The sequence below is a fragment of the Ranitomeya variabilis genome, chromosome 5, assembly GCF_051348905.1.
Source record: "Ranitomeya variabilis isolate aRanVar5 chromosome 5, aRanVar5.hap1, whole genome shotgun sequence".
NCBI classification, from domain to species: domain Eukaryota; kingdom Metazoa; phylum Chordata; class Amphibia; order Anura; family Dendrobatidae; genus Ranitomeya; species Ranitomeya variabilis.
In genome coordinates, this window is record NC_135236.1 from 90,631,860 (window position 1) to 90,654,677 (window position 22,818).

General features: G+C 43.5%; 1 protein-coding gene across 1 annotated transcript in view; it reads left to right on the forward strand.

Annotated features, from left to right (window-relative positions):
* ASTL (astacin like metalloendopeptidase) overlaps positions 1-22,818 on the forward strand; it is an 88,077-nt gene that overhangs the window by 18,254 nt on the left and 47,005 nt on the right. Inside the window, exons 2-5 of the mRNA XM_077262924.1 lie at positions 6,510-6,560; positions 8,204-8,265; positions 8,356-8,446; positions 18,753-18,870. Coding sequence (XP_077119039.1) covers positions 6,510-6,560; positions 8,204-8,265; positions 8,356-8,446; positions 18,753-18,870 — 322 coding nt within the window. The remainder of the gene's footprint in view (positions 1-6,509; positions 6,561-8,203; positions 8,266-8,355; positions 8,447-18,752; positions 18,871-22,818) is intronic.

The window sequence follows — 22,818 nt, forward strand, 5'->3', positions numbered from 1 at the left end:
CCCTTTAATTGGATGCCCAGGGCCACGGACCGGGTCGCAGCCACCGTGACATCCCCTTTAAGAGCGACCGGACCTGGTACAGAGTACTCCGCTGCCCTGGTGGGGCGCTCCAGATGCAGCTGTAGCCTCTACATCAAGACAATCCTTGTTACCAGTAGAAGACTCGGGAACCCTACAGGACCCCATAGACCTTAAAGCAGACTCACTTTTAAAGAGATCTTGAGAATAATGTACAGTAGCATTCAAGCTGGCCATATCTGCTACATGTATGGCAAGATTCATGCTAGTATGGTTAAATGATCTGGAAGAAGGCATAAAAGGTGGCCTGTCCAGAGATAAATTAATGTCCTCCATCCCTCAGATCAGAGGTGCGACAGCCTTCTTGGCGGACGACTCAGACGATTCCATACGCCTATCTTTTTTTCTGCCAACAATGGAGATGGAAAACATCTAACTCATGGACCATTAGCCCTTGTAACATCCATCTTAAAATCCAGACACCTTCCTATTGACTTCTCTAAACTCCCAATCTCAGCAAGGGGCTTTAGAGCTGGAAATAAGAAGTCTATTATCCAAACGGGTATTAGTAGAAGTTCCGGCATACCAAAGGGGGAAGGGGTTCTATTCCCCTCTTTTTCTGGTATCTAAACCAGATGGTTCATATAGGACTATATTAAATCTGAGAAAACTGAATGTCTTTTTAGAAAACCAAACCTTCAAAATGGAGTCCATCCAATCAACCATGAAACTTTTGTTTCCCAGGTGTTTTGTCAGTTCTCGACCTCAAAGATGCATACTACCAGCTACCAATATGTATCGAGCATCAACAATATCTCCGCGTAGCGGTTATGTTGGAAGGTCAAGTCTGTCACTTCCAATACAAAGCAATGCCCTTCGGACTGTCCATGGCTCCCAGAGTCTTCACCAAATTCAGAGGTGATGTCCTATTTAAGATTGAAAGACACTCTTATAATCCCATTCTTAGATGACCTACTGGTGGTAGGAAACTCTGCTTCACAGTGTCAGCAACGTCTAGTTAGTGTAATCTCTTCTTTACAGGATTTAGGATGGTTAATCAATTGGAAAAAGTCGACTGTGCCCGACAACCTGCCAAACATTCCTGGGCCTTCTTCTAGACTCCATAAGTCAGAGGTGCTTTCTCCCAGAAGCATAACAACTAACAATAATTAATAAAGTAGGGTCGGTTGTCCACAACCCCACAATTTTCCTTAGACAGGGTATGCCTCTTCTTGGTTCTTTAACATCATGTATCCCAGCAGTCCCATGGGCTCAGTTCCATACTAGACAACTACAAAAAACCATTCTACAAGAAGGGAGGTTACAGGGCCATTTAGAGGGTCTTATGTTCCTATCAGCAGAAGTAGTTGAATCCCTGACCTGGTGGATAGAGCCAGGCCATCTCTTAGGTGGGTTCCATGGGTAATTGAACCCTTAAAAATATTTTTCACAGATGCCAGTCCTTGGGGGTGGGGAGCGCACCTAGGAGAACAGATAGTTCAGGGGCGTTGGTCTATTAGTGAAGCAAGTGACTCATCAAACGTAAGGGACTTAAAAGCCATTTACCATGCTATGCGTAAATTTCTTCCACAGTTGCAAGGGACCCACACAAGGGTGCTATCAGACAACATGACATCCGTGGCGTATATAAATCAAGGAGGAACGAGATCAGGAACTCTCATGTCTATTGCAGAAAAGATCCTGACAATATCCGAAAGATATCTCCTATCCTTGTCAGCTCTGCACATCAGGTGAGTAGACCACTCCAGAGCAGATTTCCTCAGCCACCAGGCCATGCACCAAGCAAAATGGGTACTCAACTGTGGCATTTTCAAAATAACGGAATTGTGGGGCATACCAGAAATAGACCTTTTTTCAACAAGAAAAAACGGACCAGTCTAAAAGTTTGCTTTGTTATATCTGATGGACAATCCAGATATCCTCGACTCCCTTCTAGTTCCATGGACCTTTCATCAGGCGTATGCATTTCCTCTGATGATAATCTTGCCAGTAGTCATCAGGAAACTAAGGGAGGAAGGGGCGAACGTGATTCTAATAGCCCTGTTTTGGCCCAAGAGATCATGGTTGTCCTGGCTCAGAGCCATGTCAATCTCAAACCCGTGGATTCTTCCTGGGGATCGAGCTCTGTCTCAGGAGCCCTTCTACCACCCTCATGTGAAGGGCTTGTGGCTGACAGCCTGGAATTTGAAAGGAAATTACTAAGACTAAGGGGTTTTTCAGAGAAACTAATTGATACCCTTTTACAAAGCAGGAAAGTAACTACCCCAAAAATTTACGTAAGGGTATGGAGAAAATTTCTTAAATTCCATTCAACAGGCCTTTCCAAAGAAGTACCCATTCAGGCTATTTGAGTTCCTGCAGAAGGGGCATGAGTTAGGTCTTACGGTCAACACCTTAAAAGAACTAATCTCTGCCCTAGGAGCCTTGCATAGTTACAACGTTGCAGTAAACAAATGGGTAGCTCGCTTCGTTTCAGCATGTCAAAGGGCAGAACTGGTGCATATTCCCCAAATACCACCTTGGGATCTCAACTTAGTGTTAGATGCTTTGTCAGAAGCCCCATTTGAACCACTACACTCAGCCCCAATGAAATACGTTTCCTTCAAAACAGCCCTATTGGTGGCCCTAGTGTCAGCAAGAAGGGTAAGTGACATTCAGGCTTTGTCAATAGATTCCCCCCCCCCCCTTTTCTATCAATATTTCAAGATAGAATAGTCCTGAAAACAGACCCTTCTTACCTGCCTAAAGTATCCACTAGATTCCATAGGTCGCAAGAGATTTTCCTGCTCTCATTTTATAATAACCCCACAAACCAGGAGGAAGAAAGATTTCTCACACTGGATGTAAGAAGGGCCATAATAACATATCTAGATAGAAATAGACCTTGGAGGAGGAGCAGGGCTCTTTGTTTCCTTCCAGGGCTACAAGAAGGAATCTGGAATCATGAAAGGTACATTATCTCAGTGGATTAGAGACCCAATTAGTCTGGCATACTCAACAAAAGGGGAGAATCCGCCTCAAGGCGTGAAAGCGCATTCCGCTCGAGCTGTAGCATCATCCTGGGCTGAAAGAGCGGATGTCCCCATCAAACTCATATGTAAGGCTGCAACTTGGTCTTCACCTTCCACATTTTAGTCACTGCAGACTGGACTTATCTTCCTCTGCCGATTTAGGTTTTTGTCTCTGGAAATCTCTCAGTGGGTGCTGTCGTGGCGAATAGAAAAAAATGAATTACTTACCAGTAATGCTCTTTTATAGAGTCCACGACCGCACCCACTCACTTCCCTCCCTAATGGTGATTACACATATTTCACTTGCAGTGGTGAATGGTTCATTTACTTAGTTGTATAAATTTAGTTAAATACAGATAGAATTATTTGGATAGCCTTCCAAAATTGTGGGGCAGTTCCTTTCATTCTCTGTAAACCAACTGCGGGAGCGAGGGGGGTCGCCCCTTTTCTCCGTAGGTTTCCTGTTCCTAGGGGCGAATCCCCTCTCCCAGTGGGTGCTGTTGTGGACTCTATAAAAGAGCATTACCGGTAAGTAATCTGTGTTTTTTTTTTTTTGTTTTTTTTTTTTCTCCCTCCCCTGGGACAGATGTGGCACCCCAGGAGTCTGGTTGCCACAGTGGCATTGCCTCCCTCATAGGGGGTGATGTCCTGCATGGAAGCAAGGAGGGTCCCCTTACCAGGTAACACCAGCATACAGCACTTTTCCTTACTCGACACCAGAAAGGGGAGCTCGAACACCCGGTTTCAGGGGAGCTTTCCTATAAGTTCTGGCATGGAGGCAGAGTTAGTTAGTCTGAGCCCGAGAGGAGAACCAGGGGAGTGTAGCTGTAACCAAGCTCACCCCAGAGCTGAGCGCTAGAGACCAGACACCGAAGTCAGTGGTTGAGCGGGTACTGAAGTCCCGGCAGCTAAATCCGAAGGGCAGGAGACTGCAGGTCTCCTGGCCCATCCAACACCCTGCGGCACAGCAGCATACCAGAGCCCAAAGCCGCCAAGAAGGAGCGACACCTGGAATAGGCTCAAGCACCCTGCCATGCGGGTAATGTTTGATTCTGTCAGACTGTGAGAGGAACTTGAGCAGAGCTTAAAGCAGCAAGGACCGGACACGACGGCGCAGTAGGAAGACCTCCGAACCCACCTGGCTAGGTGGATCCTAAATTGCTTCCAGGCTGCCTGAATCTCCATTACTGTCTGTTACCCATGCCCCGGACTGCATCTGCAGCCATTGAGTAAAGGTAAAGAAAACTACAGCCCTCATGTCCTCCAGTCATTTCTTGCACCCTCAGTCCTGCACCCCAACGTCCACTATCCCTTATAACAGTACTGGTATCCCTGGTGCCCCGCTCCACCTGTGGGAAGCAGAACCATCCCAGCTGCTTCACAATCGGCCCCAGCGGTCCCCTTAAGCAGCGTCGGCCATCTATTGCCGAACACCACAGGTGGCGTCGCGAATCAATCCCCCATAAACTTTCCCTCATAATTTTATTGCATGCCCAGGGTCACGGACCAGGTCACTGCTGCTGTGACAACCCCCTGAAGAACTGCCCGACCCGGACTGAGTACCCCACGGCCCTAGCAGGCGTCGCACAGATACTGTCTGAGGCCAAAATAATGATGGTATGCCCAAGTTTGACCCAATATTTGGATGGTGCTCGGCCAGCCATGCAAGTCAATGAGTGCACAGGAAACGCCAGTCTGCACTCGGATGGCATCTGAGTACAGTTCGATTTCTGCAGCATAATAGAATGGAGAAGATGGAGAAATCTTTTTTTTTTTTTTTTTTCTTTAGTCTACTCATCTGAGAAAATCAGATCGCACTACGCCAACAGTCTGTATAAACGGTGATCAGTGTCATAAGCATAATCCGCCCTATTCACTCTCCACCTGCCCTTGCCCTGATTTCCCAGATGGCACCAGCCATGAATTGAAGTTTCAAATGTCATCTTTCACACAACTCCAATTTCTAAATACGCTTTAATGATATCTGCACACTCTTTTGTACGCAGGAGTACCTGCTCAGTTTTTTTTTTTCTGCAAAAGACACTTCAGGAATACACTGACAGTATTTTTCTGAGCGAGAGAACTTTTTTTTTTTTTTTTTTTTCATTCTTTAGTTGCTATCTCAGTCAGGTTCCGGGCTTTTCACACCTGGGCCTGTGCAGACCTCCCAGATCTGTCACTTGTTTTTTTTTTCTGTGCAGATTTGTTACAACATGACTGGTGTCCTGCAGTTTCTGACAGAGTGCATGAAATTCCTGACGGCTCATGCATATGTTGCAGATTTAAATCTCCAGCATGTCAATTTGTTCAGCGTTTCTGCTGTAGATTTCAAAAATACTAGTGAGCGGGGAAAAATCTACAAAAAAAACAAAACAACCAAACCTATTTTATTCTGTTTTTCCTGCCAAGAGATTCAGAAATTTGAGCACATAGCCACAGGCAGATTTTCCCACTTTTGACCTTGAGAAAACTAGTGACTGTAGAAACTTCTGTATTTTGGGATGCCAGTCACTAGTAATTATTAACAGCAAAGCTCCTGATTCCTTAAAGGAGGTTTAAGACATACACAGGAGGTATCTGACAATGGTACAAAGAAAGAAAAGGTGATAGGAGAGGGTAATGTAAAAAGGGGAAGTGCCTGAGTCAGTCTAACTATTGTGTACCGCCACATGCTCAAGCGAAGCATATATGCATAATTCATCCCGGAATTAATTCCACGTAATGGTCCCCACCAATCCAGTTACTATCATTCAGGTACTTAAAACGTTGTTGATCTCAATAATCTCCTGATGGTGGCCCTGTGTCCTCTGCGCCATTCTTCTCTGGCACACTGTGGTCACAGACCACTCCTGCCAGCGATCCAGCTGCTTCTGCTGATGTCACAGCAACCGAGCGGCTGCTTCTTTTTTGCTCTGCTCTGTTGACAGGGAAGGACTGCTGACGTCATGCTGATTGACAGCCAGATCCCTACTGCCTAACTGGGGGAGCCGGCTGTCAATCAGTGCGATGTTGAGACGACGGGAAGAAGAGCTGCTCTGTTGGCAAGAAGCAGCTGGCGTGCACTGTGACCACTCCGTGCTGGTGAACGGTCCCGAACACAACAGGTAGGTAGGTAGCAATCACCCTCCTGTTTTTTTTTTGTGTTTTTTTTTGTTAAATAAGTGTCCTGGATATCCCCTTTAATGAGCTTCTGCATCTTTTAACTGCTGTGCACCACCGCAATAAAGTTACTTCCATTTTCAACAAGAGTACGTTTCCGTATCCTTTCTGCTCCAAAAGTGACACTAATTATGATAATTTGTTGACCCTGACCCCTTTTGGCTAAGCTTTACCCATTTCTCAGAAATTTGGCCCGAATTGAGGTACAAAAAAATTCCAACATTCACAAAATTTACAAATTATTTATTTTTTTACATAGAAGTAACTTGACGCTTTCTATACCTGCTTGATCTTTTTCAGGAATGCTTCAAGAGACTCACTCCGTGGATTCCATTCTAGATATTAATGAAAGTAAGGATCTTCCTTATTTATTTTGCCCACTTCATTCTCTTCTCTTTATACAGATAAATATTGCATCTTTGTATTATCATGTTTTCCAGTAGGTAGAAAAAATAAAAATTGAGAAACCTCATCAGTTGATGTGTTAATTGCTAACGTCGTGCTCTGCACCAGAATTACTGTCGTTGAAGCAAACGTCACCACCGTGAAACAGGTGGTCATCAAAGACCTCAATTTTAGGAACTGGGCTGGTCTGTTCTCTTCTTGCCACGCGCTATCCTTTTTCAATGTGTACCCTCACTAGCTTGTCACTTATGTTTAGATCCAGTGAGGGAGTGCAATATCGGAGCATATTCAGAGGAATATAGAGCACATACTGAGCATGAGCGAGAGTTGAAAACTGACACATGCTCAGTAGAGTAGGGACTAGCCCACCACTTGAAATGGACATCACGGATGTTTCTTTGGTTCATAGTGAGGACAGTAAATGACAGCAGCAGTGATCCGAGCCCCAGCCCTCTAATGATGATCCATTTGAGCATCCAAGCATGCACTAGGGAATTTTAAATAAAAAGTAATTGAAGACAAAGTTGAAATTTGAAGTATATTAGCAAAGTGATTTTATAAATTAAATTAAGTAGTCCTTTTTAGTATGAATTAATCTTTTGGTTTTGGACCATCCCTTTTAATGTTACAATGACTAGGATTAATCCAAGGCTTGACTGGGATGAATTTTGCCCAAGCATTTGAAAGCACATGAGCCCATGCAACTACTTCCCCCGGTTGGGTGTCTCTATTACAAATATGACCCTGTCTGTTAAAATCAAAATTTTTTGCAAGACCAATATTAATGCTATGTAAGTATAAACCATAGCGCTTCAATATAACCACTTAATGCCACCAAATCGTGATGAGTGAATAGTGCCGCCATACTGATCATAAATATTACAATCGGAGACTTAGAATACTGCCGGACCATATCCACGCATTACCAACACATATTGTCATACTGATGATTCACAAAAAAAAATAACTTTACTAAGAATATTACCACCATAGAGCAAACATATAATGGTAGATGTTCTACATCAGTGTTCTGCACCCAGTATATGTGTATACCATACAGTGACTCACTGATGACTGCTCAGTTATTCTCTTTTCTTTTACATTTGGCCCAAGACTGCCATGACCACTTACATCCATGACTCATCTCTGCAGATTTTAACATGCATCTTTGGCTCATTGCTTTTCCAGCATCCTCTACACAAACCATATAGTGCTATAGCCAGCGCCCTAGACAGTAACCATGCCTCTTCTGTGCCCACCACGTAAAATGTACCCTCCTTTTTTGCCCCACAGAGTATTAATGCCTCTTATAGTTGCAATCAATCAATCACTGAGAACTTGCAATTTTTTATTTTTTTTTCTCCCCTTCATAAGAAAGCTTAAAAGGAAACTGTCATGTGAAAATAATATGTATATTAACGTACAGCTTTCGTTTTTTTTTCCTCTATATGACTGGCTCCTTTTTAAGGCCACGTTCACACATTCTGTATTTGGTCAGTATTTCACATCTGTATTTGTAAGCCATTCCCTACAGGTATGGCATAATACAATTAAGTGTCTTAATGAAACTAATGGTATCTATCTTCTAGATAACATTCCAAAAAATAATCCTGTCAGAAGAAGGCTCATTGAAGGAGACATCATTACTACAGTGAGTATCGTCGGCACTCTGGAATGATTAAGGGTTTTAGTAAATGTTTCATTATGATGGGATGTCACACTTTTTTTTTTTTTCCCTCAGAGAACCAGTAGATTCAGCCCTAAAATGTCCCTATGGACAATGGATGATGATGGCAATGTTCGAATTCCGTATATTTTTTCTCCGGAGTATGGTGAGCTAACAACATTTGATGCAAAAACTGCATTTCCTTGGGCTAAGGCCTCATTCAGACGCCCATGGTTATTTGTTTTTCCTCATAGCAAGGAAAAAAGACCCAGTTTACTAGATCTGATTGCCATCCCTTTTTTCCCTTAACAGCACCACCTGAGAGTATCCGCCCATTAAGGACAGGAAAACTACTGAATAAAATGGCGTTACCTCTCCACCGCATTAGGTTGGTTTCCTGTCCTTGAGGGAACCTAAGAAGAGCGGAATGGGAAGACTTAACTAGGTCTGGAAGGTGTCCAGGATGATATACCTTCCGGATGGATGAGGTACCACTGGCCAGGAGGTCGGTGCAGCATCATGCAGGCAGAGCCCTCTTGGTTAAAGTCTCCCGCTGACACGAGGTCCCGGGGGGGCTACATGAGTACTCCGTACTGAGTGTGCCGTGACATGCTTCCGGGTAGTGGTGGAAGTAACAGCACACCCCAGTGACGGGTGTACCAGAAAACATGGCCACCCAGGGCTGTACCAGATGCGGGATAAAATGACCGGCGTGTCCTGATGACCCTGCGCATCGGAATTTAGGGATGCAGCGAACTGGGTCTGCGCGTGCGCAGGGCTTGCTGAGGCTCTCTGTGCAGTGCGCCACATTCAAACATGATTGACCAGGAAATTGGGGAGGGGCTAGACGGAGGTGTGACTGGACCATCTCTGAATATAATGGGATGGCCACAAGATGGTGGTGGACTTGCAGCAGATGTCAGCATGGATGTGCTTCAGGAGCCACCACAGAAGCATCACCGTTAGGGGGCGAGGCAGTCGGATGAGTGGCAGCAAGACCAGCCAGAGGAACAGGGCAGATCATGAGTCCATCTCATCCAGGGTAGAATCTTCCTGTGAACCGATCCAACTTTCATCTCTGGTACTCTAGACTGAACGACAGAATGGTGAGTGATCTCCGTGAAAGTTCACCATATTAAATGGGTCTCTTTTTCTCTGTATTTTTACTAGGGAAGGACCATGAAGTGTAGCGCCAAGCAGAATAAAAAAAGAATATGCTCTGTCCACAGCTGTACCCAGCACATATACAACAAGACTGTGTCCTGATTGCATTTAGAAGACTATCTCTGAAAAAGACCCCAGTTTTGCTATGGATTTAAAGTCCATAATTACTGTATATCAGAAATCAAGGACTCATTGAAACATCTAATGAAGCAGGAAATGGAGGGGCAAAAGAGACCAAAACAGTAGTCATCTGATTTGGCTGGTTCACTAGTATTGGAGAGTAGGGATGATGCTGACTCCTTCACGGTCTATTTCTCCTCTGGTAGTGACAAGCGGGTAGGCCATGGTTTCCAGCAGAAGACTTGGACAAGTTAGTAAGAGCCATCTGGACAACCATGGGAATCACAGATTCTAAAACCCTTAGAATAGTTCAGGACATCATGTTCGGGGTTTAGATCAATGAGAAGATTAAAATGCTCATTGACAAAGAATGGAAGTAAGAAAAAGGTCTGCTACATTCTTTGTCAAAGAGTAGGTACCCATTTGATGAGGAGGAAGCTGCCATATGGGAGAAGACTGATGTAGCGGTGGCAAAGTCCTCTAAAAGGTGTACCTTTCCTTTTGAAGATCTTGGCACTCTTAAGGAGCCCCTGGACAAAAAAGCAGAAATTTATTTAAAACAAGCATGGGAATTGTCAGTGGGGGCATTGAAGCCAGCAATAGCAACAACCTGCCAGCTCTGATGGTTTTTATGAAGACTTAAGCTATAGACTGGATCAAAGTGAGTCATTGGACGTGGTTTATCTTGATTTTTCCAAAGCATTTGATGTCGTGCACACGAGGTTGGTACACAAAATGAGAATGCTGGGTCTGGGGGAAAATGTGTGAAAATGGGTAAGTAACTAGCTTAGTGAAAGAAAGTAGAGGGTGGTTATAAATGCTATATTCTCTAACTGGGTGGCAATGACCAGTGGGGTACCGCAGGGGTCTGTGTTGGGACCTGTTCTCTTCAACATATTTATTAACAATCTGGTAGAAGGTTTACACAGTAAAATATCAATATTTGCAGATATAAAACTATGTAAGATTACAGATTGATCTGGTTAAGATAGAAACTTGGGCTGAGTGGTGGCAGATTTAACAATGATAAATGTAAGGTTATACATGTGGGAAGAAGGAATCAATATCACCATTACACACTGAACGGGAAACCACTGGGTAAATCTGACATGGAGAAGGACGTGGGGATCCTAGTTAATGATAAACTTATCTGGAGCAGTCCGTGCCAGGCAGCAGCTGCCAAGGCAAACAGGATCATGTGGTGCATTGAGGTCTGGATACACATGATGAGAGCATTATACTGCCTCTGTACAAATCCCTGGTTAAACCGCATTGTGTACAGTTTTAGCACCCATGCTCAGGAAGGATATAATGGAACTTGAGTGAGTATAAAGGAGGGCAACCAAATTAATAAAGGGGATGGGAGAACTACAATACCCAGAGAGATTAGCAAAATTAGAATTATTTAGTCTAGAAAGACTGAGGGGCGATCTAATAACCATATATATAAGGGGACAATACAAATATCTCTCGAAGGATCTGTTTATACCAAGGAAAGTGACAGTCACAATGGGGCATTCTCTGTGTTGGGAGGAGAGAAGGTTTTTCCACCACCAACATAGAAAAGAATTCTTTACCGTTGGGGCAGTGAGAATCTGGAATTACTTGCATGAGGAGGTGGTCATGGCGAACTAAGTCTAGGGGTTCAAGAGAGGCCTGAATGTCTTCCTGGAGCGTAACAATATTGTATCTTACAGTTATTAGGTTCTTTAGAAGGATGTGAATCTGGAGATTTATTCTGATGGAATAAAGGCTGAACTGGATGGACAAGTGCTTTTTTCAGCCTTGCTAACTATGTTACTATGTTTGTTCGGTTACAGCAACTTGAGGATCAAATCGGGAACAGCATCCCTAGAGTTAAGAGCTTGTCAAATCTCCCACTACTGCAAGGGGCTGCTGCCTTCCTCGCGGACGCTTCCGCGGACTCTGTCAGAGTGGCAGCCAGGTCTGCGAATTTATCAAATGCTGCATGTAGAGCATTGTGGCTCAATATGATATTTTAGATAAGGAGGCAGACAGAAGGGATTTCCCAGTGTGTCTATTCCACAGATATAACAGGAAAAAGTCCCTCAGAGAACAGGAAAAGTGGAAGGATAGGAATCCAAGGAGCAAAGGCTTGAAGTTCAGGGCGCCCTTCCTCAAGGCCAGAAAGCCCTCTAAGTGACAGGCTTCCCCAGGTAGAAGGAAGGTTGTCAAACTTCCAGCCTGCCTAGGAGAAGATATCATCCAACACCTGGATTTTGAGTTTGATACAGTCAGGGCTAAAACTAGAATTCAGGTCTAACCCCCAGCACACCTTCAGGATATAATCTTCCAGAACCTCCTGGGGAACAATTAGCCCTGGAGGCGGAAGTAAGCTTACTATGGAAACAAGTTCTGACGGAGGTGTCGGAACAGATGCCTGGGGAAGGATTCTCCCCTATTCCTGATAAGATAGCCTGACTTCACCTTAAGGACTATAGTCAACCTGAAGGGACTAAACAGCCCCCTCAACATGGAGTCCATAAGATCGACCATTAAAATGTTGATCACAGGCTGTTATACTGTAAGTGTCCTGGACTTAAAGGATGCTTACTACAATGTCCCAATCCATGTGAAAGATCACCAGTACTTGAGTAGCCTTGTATATAAACAAAGAAGCCACACTTTCAGTACAGGGCCATACCCTTCGGTCTATCAAAGTCCCCAAGATTATTTACAAACATTATTCTGGAAGTGACAGCACATCTTCGCGAATGAAATGTTTTGATAGTTCCGTATCTGGAAGATTTTTTTTTTGGTGGTTGGCAATCACTGCAATCACCAACTGATGCAAGTCAGAACTAGCCTTACTCAGCTAGGATGGATATTAAATTTGGATAAGTCAAAACTGGAACTACGAAGGATTGTCTCTTGGGGCTTATCTTGGACTCAAAAAAACAGACTTGGGGAATGGAGGCAGAGTATAGTAATATTCCAACAAATTGTGGAATGCTGGGGGCAGCCAGAAATAGACCTGTTCGCAAACGAGCAAAACAGAAAACTTCTGCTCTCTGAATCAGAGAGAGACCCTATGCAGTTAATGTGGAGCGCCCCCACGTCAAGGGCAATGGGGTACTCTGTACCGGGTCCCTCTGTCTCGGTTCTGGGGATGTCACGGTGGCCCGACCCGGTCCGTGGCACTTTTGAGGGGCGTCCAATTAAAGGGGTAGTTGTTTGCACGGTGTTTGTGACGCCACCTGTGGTATTCGGTCAGGATGACCGACGCTGCTAGGGGTCCGCTGGGGTGATGGAATGGCAGCTAGATGGTATACCTTCCCACAGGTGAAGTATGTCCCCAGGGCTTACTAGATGTGTAGGTGGTGATGGTGGACATTGTAAGGCTCAATGAATAACGAGGACACAAAGGTTGCAGTCTCTTTACCTTTTACTGAAGACTTCGGCGTCCACAGTCCAGAGCACTGTTCACAGGGCAGGCTGAGTCCGGCCGGTCCGAAGGCACATCCAGAGTTCCCTTATCCAGGTGGAAATCAGTAGCCTTCCTACTAGCACCTGTGTGTTGTAGTACCTCCCTGCTGAGCACCACGGGATAGTCCTCACAACTTTGGTAGATGTTTCTGATGTTCTCTCTCTCTCTGTCCCCCAGATGATATGGATAGGACAACCCGTATGACGGGGTAGGCCTGGAGCTATTTTATAGGGACTCTAGAGACGCCCCTCTCCCACAAATTGCCTCCGTGTCTTCATAGGTATTAAGGTCGGGCAGCCAACTTGGAATCAACTGTTCTGCCGGTCTCTGAAGTAATGCGTAGAGCCTATTACTCCCTCGGTGTTCCGGCCACCCGCTACACGCCTCAGAAGGAGACTGCCGATCTTGGGGCAGAACTCCTCCCGGTATTATCTCCTTGTGCTGTGACTTCGTTTCTCACTTCTCCACAAATATACTTCGCTTCGTGTCCTTTCTTAGGATGCTGCCGCAATGAAGTGCAGGTGCAGCTCCGTAACGTTCTATCTCGTGCTTGGCCTTTGCCAGGATCCCGCCCCTGACAGGAACCCTCTGTCTGCAGCTCAGATGTTCCTCCTTCTCCCCCTGTCTGCCTGACAAGTCCTCTCTGGGTCGAACCCAGGTAGCTTTCTGACTAACTTTCTATCCAACCCACCAGTTTTACCCGTGTGTGAGTGGCCTAGTACATAGAACCTTTGCGCCCCCTGGTGGACTGGAGTGTGAAGTGTAGTGTGTGACTGTGATACCTGGTCAGTAGTGTTGAGCGATACCGTCCGATACTTGAAAGTATCGGTATCGGAAAGTATCGGCCGATACCGTCACAGTATCGGAATGCAATCCGATACCGATACCCGATACCAATACAAGTCAATGGGACTCATGTATCGGACGGTATTCCTGATGGTTCTCAGGGTCTGAAGGAGAGGAAACTCTCCTTCAGGCCCTGGGAACCATATAAATGTGTAAAAGAAAGAATTAAAATAAAAAATATCGCTATACTCACCTGTCCGACGCAGCCGGGACTTCAGCGAGGGAACCGGCAGCGTTGTTTGTTTAAAAATCGCGCTATTACTTGGTTACGTGAATTCCCGGCTTGTGATTGGTCAGGTCGGCCATGTTGCCGGGACGCGGACCAATCACAGCAAGCCGTGACGTATTTTCGTCACGGCTTGCTGTGATTGGTCCGCGGCCCGGCAACATGGCCGCCCTGACCAATCACAAGCCGGGACTTCGCGTAACCATGTAAAAGCGGGAATTTTAAACAAACAACGCTGCCGGTTCCTGCGCTGAGGTCCCGGCTGCGTCGGACAGGTGAGTATAGCGATATTTTTTATTTTAATTCTCTATTTTACACATTTTAACATTAATGTTGTTCCGATACCCGATACCCGATACCACAAGAGTATCGGAATCCCGGTATCGGAATTCCGATACAGCAAGTATCGGCCGATACCCGATACTTGCAGCATCGGAATGCTCAACACTACTGGTCAGGTGAACTCCTTTAGTACCATCAGACGAAACATCACTCCCCCTGGTGGAAGAGCGACATTACTGCAATGACCAGGACTCTGGGGCGCTGCAAATGCACTACACATTCCCTGGGCCTCCAACAGCCTACTGCCTTCCCCCATTAATGTTGATTCCGTCAGTATTAAGGAAGATTCGGGAAGAGAGGCAAACATCATTCTAAATGCTCTATTTTGGCCCAAGAGACCATGGCTTGCGTGGATGAGTATGATGTCCTTGTTGGATCCTTGTATCCTCCCAGATATCCCAGATCTCCTCAGGCAGGGCCCAGTTTGTCATCCTCAGAGATCATGCTTGCATTTGATGGCCTGGAGTTTGAGAGGTCACGATGAATCCAAAAGGGCTTCTTGCCAGCCTTTTGTCTCTACCCTGCTTCAGAGCAAAAAACCAGTAACAACTACACTGTGTTCCAAATTATTATGCAAATAATATTTCCCCATATTTTCTCTAAAATATCTATCTGAATTGCAGTCATTGTTATTTTCCAGTCATCTACTATTCTAGTATAATTGCAATGTTTTGCAAAATAAAATGCCTATGAAAACAGTATCTTTTTTAAAAAAAAATAAACACACAAAATGCATGTTCCAAATTATTATGCACAGCAGAGTTTTCAACCTTTTTTTTGTATTTTGAACAAAAAAATGGTCAATTGTGAAGTTATAAGCATTATCAGCTTATTACAAAATGAAATCAAACAGTTTTCAAGTGAAAACTTTTATTCTAGGTGATGTTACATTTGCACGTAGGACCCCTTGTTCAAAAGAAGCTTCTGAACTCTCTCGTCCATTGAATTTGTCAGTTTTTGGATGGTTTCTGCTTCAATTGTTTTGCATGTGGACAGAATACCCTCCCATAGCTGTTGCTTAGATGTGAACTGCCTCCCGCCATCATAGACATTCCTTTTGATGATGCTCCAGAGGTTCTCAATGGGGTTGAGGTCAGGGGAGGATGGTGGCCACACCATAAGTTTGTCCTCTTTTATGCCCATAGCAGCCAGAGATGCAGATGTGTTTTTTGCAGCATGAGACGGTGCATTATCATGCATGAAAATGATCTTGCTGCGGAAAGCACGGTTCTTCCTCTTGAACCATGGCAGGAAGTGTTGTTTTAGAAACTCCACATAGATTATAGAGTTCATCTTTACCCCTTCTGGGATCATAAAGGGGCTGACAATCTCTCACCCCATGATTCCAGCCCAAAACATTACTCCACCTCCTCCTTGTTGGCGCCTTAGCAGTGTTTTCATGGAGTGTCCATCAACCAGCCATCCTCCACTCCATCCACTAGAGCCGTTTCTGCTTGTTGCAGTGGATAGAGGTGGTCGACAGGATGGCTTACGCACAGCTGCAAACCTCTGAAGGACCCTGCATCTTGTTGTTCTGGGGACGTTGGAGGCACCAGCAGCTTCAAAAACTTGTCTGCTGCTATGACAAGGCATTTTTGCAGCTGCTCTTTTAACCTTACGCAATTGCCTGTTGGAAAGAGTCCTCAATTTTTCCTTATCAGCACGCACACGTGTGTGCTGGGAATCAGCTACATACTTCTTGATTGTGCGATGATCACGATGAAGTGTCTTGGCAATGTTGATTGTAGTCATGCCTTGACCTAAATACTCCACAATTTGTTGCTTCTCAGCAGCCGACACATCCTTTTTCTTTCCCATTTTGGCAAAAAAATGTAGGCTGCTTAATAATGTGGAACAGCCTTCTTAAGTAGTCTTGCCTTTATTTGGACACACCTGCCAAACTAATGTGCACAGGTATCTGCAATTGCTTTCAGTGATATAAAGAGCCCTGACACACATCACCATCAATGAGTTTAAATGACAAACAAACAAATTCTAACCTTATCACTCCTAAACTCTATGTGCATAATAATTTGGACTACAGTGTAGAATATACAGCTCTGGCAAAAATTTAAGAGACCAACATATCAAACTCTGTCATGGCCAGCTCAATCTCCAGACCTGAACCCCATTGAACACCTCTGGAATGTAATCAAGAGGATGATGGATAGTCACAAGCCATCAAACAAAGAACTGCTTACATTTTTGCCCAAGAAGCAGTGTGAAAGACTGGTGGAAAGCATGCCAAGACGCATGAAAGCTGTGATTAAAAATCAGTCATTCCACAAAATATTGATTTCTGAACTCTTCCTGAGTTACTGAGTTAAAACAATAGTATTGTTGTTCTAGATGATTATGAACCTTGGTTTCTTTGTGTTATTTGAGGTCTGAAAGCACTTTTTTTTTGACCATTTCTCCTTTCCAGAAAAAGTACAAAATTTATTACTTGGAAATTCGGAGACATGTCAGAAGTTTATAGAATAAAAGAACAATTCACATTTTACTCAAAAATCAGACAAACAGAACATTTTGCCATGGTCTCTTAATTTTTGCCAGAGCTGTATGGTAGGACATGGGCAAAATTCTTGTCTAGTTTGGGAAAATACTTGGGAAGGAAAAATTCTGAAAAATTCATATTAGTTTCTTCAAAAAGGTATGGAGATGGGCTTTGCCACTAGCACACTTAAAGGGAACCTGTCCCCCCCCCAAAATCGAAGGTGAGCTAAGCCTACCAGCATAAGGGGCTTACCTCCAGCATTCTGTAATGCTGTAGATATACCCCCGATGTATCCTGAAAGATGAGAAAAAGAGGCTAGATTATACTCACCCAGGGGCGGTCCTGGTCCGCTTCTGGTCCGATGGGCATCGCGGTCCAGTCCGGGGCCTCCTATCTTCTTACGATGACGTCCTCTTCTTGTCTTCACGCTGTGGCGCAGGCATACTTTGTCTGCCCTGTTGAGGGCACAGCAAAGTACTGCAGGGCGCAGGCACCGGGCCTCTGACCTTTCCCAGCACCTATGCACTGCAGTACTTTGCTCTGTCCTCAACAGGGCAGACATAGTACGCCTGCGCATGCACCGCAGCATGAATACAAGAAGAGGATGTCATTGTAAGAAGATGGGAGGGACCGGACCGCGACGCCCATCGGACCAGAACCGGACCGGGACCGCCCCTGGGTGAGTATAATCTAACCTCTCTTTCTCATCTTTCAGGATACATCGGGGGCTTATCTACAGCATTACAGAATGCTGTACATAAGCCCCTGATGCTGGTGGGCTTAGCTCACCTTCAATTTTGGGGGTGATGGGTTCCCTTTTAAGGTACAAGCATCTGCTCTAGGGGTCTTATATAATTATAACCTAGCAGCAGATGGGTGGATAATTTAGGTTTATTAAAGCATATGATGGCTATAGACAGATACCGATACCAAGAATGCCTCCTTGGGATCTAAACCTGGTCTTGGAAGCATTAACGAGATCTCCCTTTGAGCTCTTAGCTGAATTACCAGTCAAGTTACTCACCCTAAAGACAGTAATATTGGTGGCCTCAACATCTGCCCGCAGGATCAGTGACTTGCCACTCGCTCACACAGATCACGGAAGATAGACGTTTTGAGACCAGACCCAGCATATTCCGAAAGTGGCATCTAAATTTCATAGGCGCCAAGAGATTCTCTCCTCCCTTATTTATTTTTTTTCGTAATTTTAAGAATAGAGGAGCAGAGCCTTTGCACACTAGATAAACGGGTCCTGGTACAGTATTTGGCCATATCTAAACAATTGTGGAAGAGTGAATCCTTATTACCTTCCAAGGAGATGGGAAAAGCCTCAGAGTAGCAAGGGGTACCATATCTAGATAGATTAGAGATGCCATTAGCTTAGCCTACTCCTTTAGTAATATATCAGTTCCAGAGAACTTGAAGGCTCGTGCCACCAAGGCCATGGCAACTTCCTGGGCTGAGAAGGCAGATGTGTCGATCGACAGGATATGCAAGGCAACCACATGGTCCTCTGTCTGCCTTCTATAAACATTGACTTAATCGGTCTTCTCCTGATGGCCTGTCCTTTGGGAGAAAGGTGTCACAAGCGGTGATCCCTCCCTAGGGTGCTTTTTGTCTATATAAATCTCTCAAGTGGTGCTGCCATGGGCTCTGGTCCCACCCCCCCCTTTGGTCTGTTAGTTTTTAACATCAATTTTATATAGACAAAATAAAAATCTACCCATGTTAAAAAGCACATTGGCACATGGATGGCATCCTTGTGCTGGCCATTTTCTTTCCTTTTTATAATGGATAAATGACTGTAATGTGACATTTCATATTTGCAGATGAAGGGCATAAAAAAGTCATGTTGGATGCGATGAAAGACGTGGAAGCCTCAACATGTATGCGTTTTGTAGAACGTTCAATGGAAAAAGACTTCATCAACATTAAGCCATTAGATGGGTGAGCAAGAAAAAGAATAAATTCTGAAGACGAGCCGTGCAATGCACTTAGAATAATATGGTAGTATTACCAGAATATTTGCAGGATGATAGGGATCTAATTAAAAAAAGACAAAAACATATATGCAAGTGGAACTACCTTTTCAAGGGAGTCTCAGTATGTTTTTGCTTTGTAATCTGACAACATCATGACGTAGGGTGCGGAGACCCCAATTCCAGCTATGTGTCTCTTACTAGGCTGTGTAATATAAGCAGGAGATTCACTAGAGGACTAGGTGTCTTGTGCGATGTGGAGTCCTAAGCTCCTATAACCGATTGCCAGCTTTCTGTGTACACTAGCAACTTTCTGTCACTGCATAGTGTGCACAGCTGGCAGTGTTATATGGGGCTCAGCAGGGTTCAAATCTGTATCCCAGCAAGTGACACATCGCTAGCAGTGGCATACTGCTAACAGCAAATAGATCAACTGACCGAACAATATATATATGTATATAAATAATTTGTAGCCAAAAAAATTCAAATACAAAAATAGATCAATGGCTACATTAGTCTGTGCTAAAAACTAAGGAAAATGTGAAATATGTGAAATAGGAAATAGCATACTGGCTTATGAACTTTATGAACAAACACATGAGATTTTTAGCACAAGATTTGCAAACGTTGTGAGCCCATTCACCAAAACGTCAAGGTAATCTCAGATCGAATGGGTAACTACACTGACTGGTGTGAACACTTACTTGTGGTATCTGAGCTGACTGCCTAATGTGAACACTTACCTATGGCTAATAACAGGATAAAGCCTACTTATATAGGAGGCTCAGAACCAACTGTGTTGAGATGTGATTAAAACCTGGAGAAGGGCGGGACGTTCAAGTCAGAAAATAGTATATAGTAAATATACTATATATTTACTATATACTATTTTCTGACTTGAACGTCCCGCCCTTCTCCAGGTTTTAATCACATCTCAACACAGTTGGTTCTGAGCCTCCTATATAAGTAGGCTTTATCCTGTTATTAGCCATAGGTAAGTGTTCACATTAGGCAGTCAGCTCAGATACCACAAGTAAGTGTTCACACCAGTCAGTGTAGTTACCCATTCGATCTGAGATTACCTTGACGTTTTGGTGAATGGGCTCACAACGTTTGCAAATCTTGTGCTAAAAATCTCATGTGTTTGTTCATAAAGTTCATAAGCCAGTATGCTATTTCCTATTTCACATATTTCACATTTTCCTTAGTTTTTAGCACAGACTAATGTAGCCATTGATCTATTTTTGTATTTGAATTTTTTTGGCTACAAATTATTTATATACATATATATATTGTTCGGTCAGTTGATCTATTTACTATATACTATTTTCTGACTTGAACGTCCCGCCCTTCTCCAGGTTTTAATCACATCTCAACACAGTTGGTTCTGAGCCTCCTATATAAGTAGGCTTTATCCTGTTATTAGCCATAGGTAAGTGTTCACATTAGGCAGTCAGCTCAGATACCACAAGTAAGTGTTCACACCAGTCAGTGTAGTTACCCATTCGATCTGAGATTACCTTGACGTTTTGGTGAATGGGCTCACAACGTTTGCAAATCTTGTGCTAAAAATCTCATGTGTTTGTTCATAAAGTTCATAAGCCAGTATGCTATTTCCTATTTCACATATTTCACATTTTCCTTAGTTTTTAGCACAGACTAATGTAGCCATTGATCTATTTTTGTATTTGAATTTTTTTGGCTACAAATTATTTATATACATATATATATTGTTCGGTCAGTTGATCTATTTACTATATACTATTTTCTGACTTGAACGTCCCGCCCTTCTCCAGGTTTTAATCACATCTCAACACAGTTGGTTCTGAGCCTCCTATATAAGTAGGCTTTATCCTGTTATTAGCCATAGGTAAGTGTTCACATTAGGCAGTCAGCTCAGATACCACAAGTAAGTGTTCACACCAGTCAGTGTAGTTACCCATTCGATCTGAGATTACCTTGACGTTTTGGTGAATGGGCTCACAACGTTTGCAAATCTTGTGCTAAAAATCTCATGTGTTTGTTCATAAAGTTCATAAGCCAGTATGCTATTTCCTATTTCACATATTTCACATTTTCCTTAGTTTTTAGCACAGACTAATGTAGCCATTGATCTATTTTTGTATTTGAATTTTTTTGGCTACAAATTATTTATATACATATATATATTGTTCGGTCAGTTGATCTATTTACTATATACTATTTTCTGACTTGAACGTCCCGCCCTTCTCCAGGTTTTAATCACATCTCAACACAGTTGGTTCTGAGCCTCCTATATAAGTAGGCTTTATCCTGTTATTAGCCATAGGTAAGTGTTCACATTAGGCAGTCAGCTCAGATACCACAAGTAAGTGTTCACACCAGTCAGTGTAGTTACCCATTCGATCTGAGATTACCTTGACGTTTTGGTGAATGGGCTCACAACGTTTGCAAATCTTGTGCTAAAAATCTCATGTGTTTGTTCATAAAGTTCATAAGCCAGTATGCTATTTCCTATTTCACATATTTCACATTTTCCTTAGTTTTTAGCACAGACTAATGTAGCCATTGATCTATTTTTGTATTTGAATTTTTTTGGCTACAAATTATTTATATACATATATATATTGTTCGGTCAGTTGATCTATTTACTATATACTATTTTCTGACTTGAACGTCCCGCCCTTCTCCAGGTTTTAATCACATCTCAACACAGTTGGTTCTGAGCCTCCTATATAAGTAGGCTTTATCCTGTTATTAGCCATAGGTAAGTGTTCACATTAGGCAGTCAGCTCAGATACCACAAGTAAGTGTTCACACCAGTCAGTGTAGTTACCCATTCGATCTGAGATTACCTTGACGTTTTGGTGAATGGGCTCACAACGTTTGCAAATCTTGTGCTAAAAATCTCATGTGTTTGTTCATAAAGTTCATAAGCCAGTATGCTATTTCCTATTTCACATATTTCACATTTTCCTTAGTTTTTAGCACAGACTAATGTAGCCATTGATCTATTTTTGTATTTGAATTTTTTTGGCTACAAATTATTTATATACATATATATATTGTTCGGTCAGTTGATCTATTTACTATATACTATTTTCTGACTTGAACGTCCCGCCCTTCTCCAGGTTTTAATCACATCTCAACACAGTTGGTTCTGAGCCTCCTATATAAGTAGGCTTTATCCTGTTATTAGCCATAGGTAAGTGTTCACATTAGGCAGTCAGCTCAGATACCACAAGTAAGTGTTCACACCAGTCAGTGTAGTTACCCATTCGATCTGAGATTACCTTGACGTTTTGGTGAATGGGCTCACAACGTTTGCAAATCTTGTGCTAAAAATCTCATGTGTTTGTTCATAAAGTTCATAAGCCAGTATGCTATTTCCTATTTCACATATTTCACATTTTCCTTAGTTTTTAGCACAGACTAATGTAGCCATTGATCTATTTTTATACTGCTAACAGCGGCACACTGTAAATTGACCGTGGGCGCTAGCTGTGGATGAGCTGCTGCTTCAGAACGCAGTTCATTTTAAATAGTAGAAGTTTACTGGACAGTTAATGCGTTTTACAATCTGATGAAATGTATTCGGGCAGAGACTTTTTAATTCCTGTTTCCTTTGTTTCCTTAATGCAGGGCATTTTCAGCCTTAGGCCACGTTCACACTTTGCGGGTTCCTCTGCGGGTTAATCCCGCAGCGGAATTGATAAATCTGCAGGGCAAAACCGCTGCGGTTATCCCTGCAGATTTATCGCGGTTTGTTCCGCAGTTTCCGCTGCGGGATTACTGCTGTACTATTGATGCTGCATATGCAGCAATATGCAGCATCTATAGTAATGTAAAAAATAATAAAAATTGGCTATACTCACCCTCTGACGTCGCGATCTCCTCGGCGCTGCAAGCGGCTGTGCCGACAAGGACCTTCGTGACG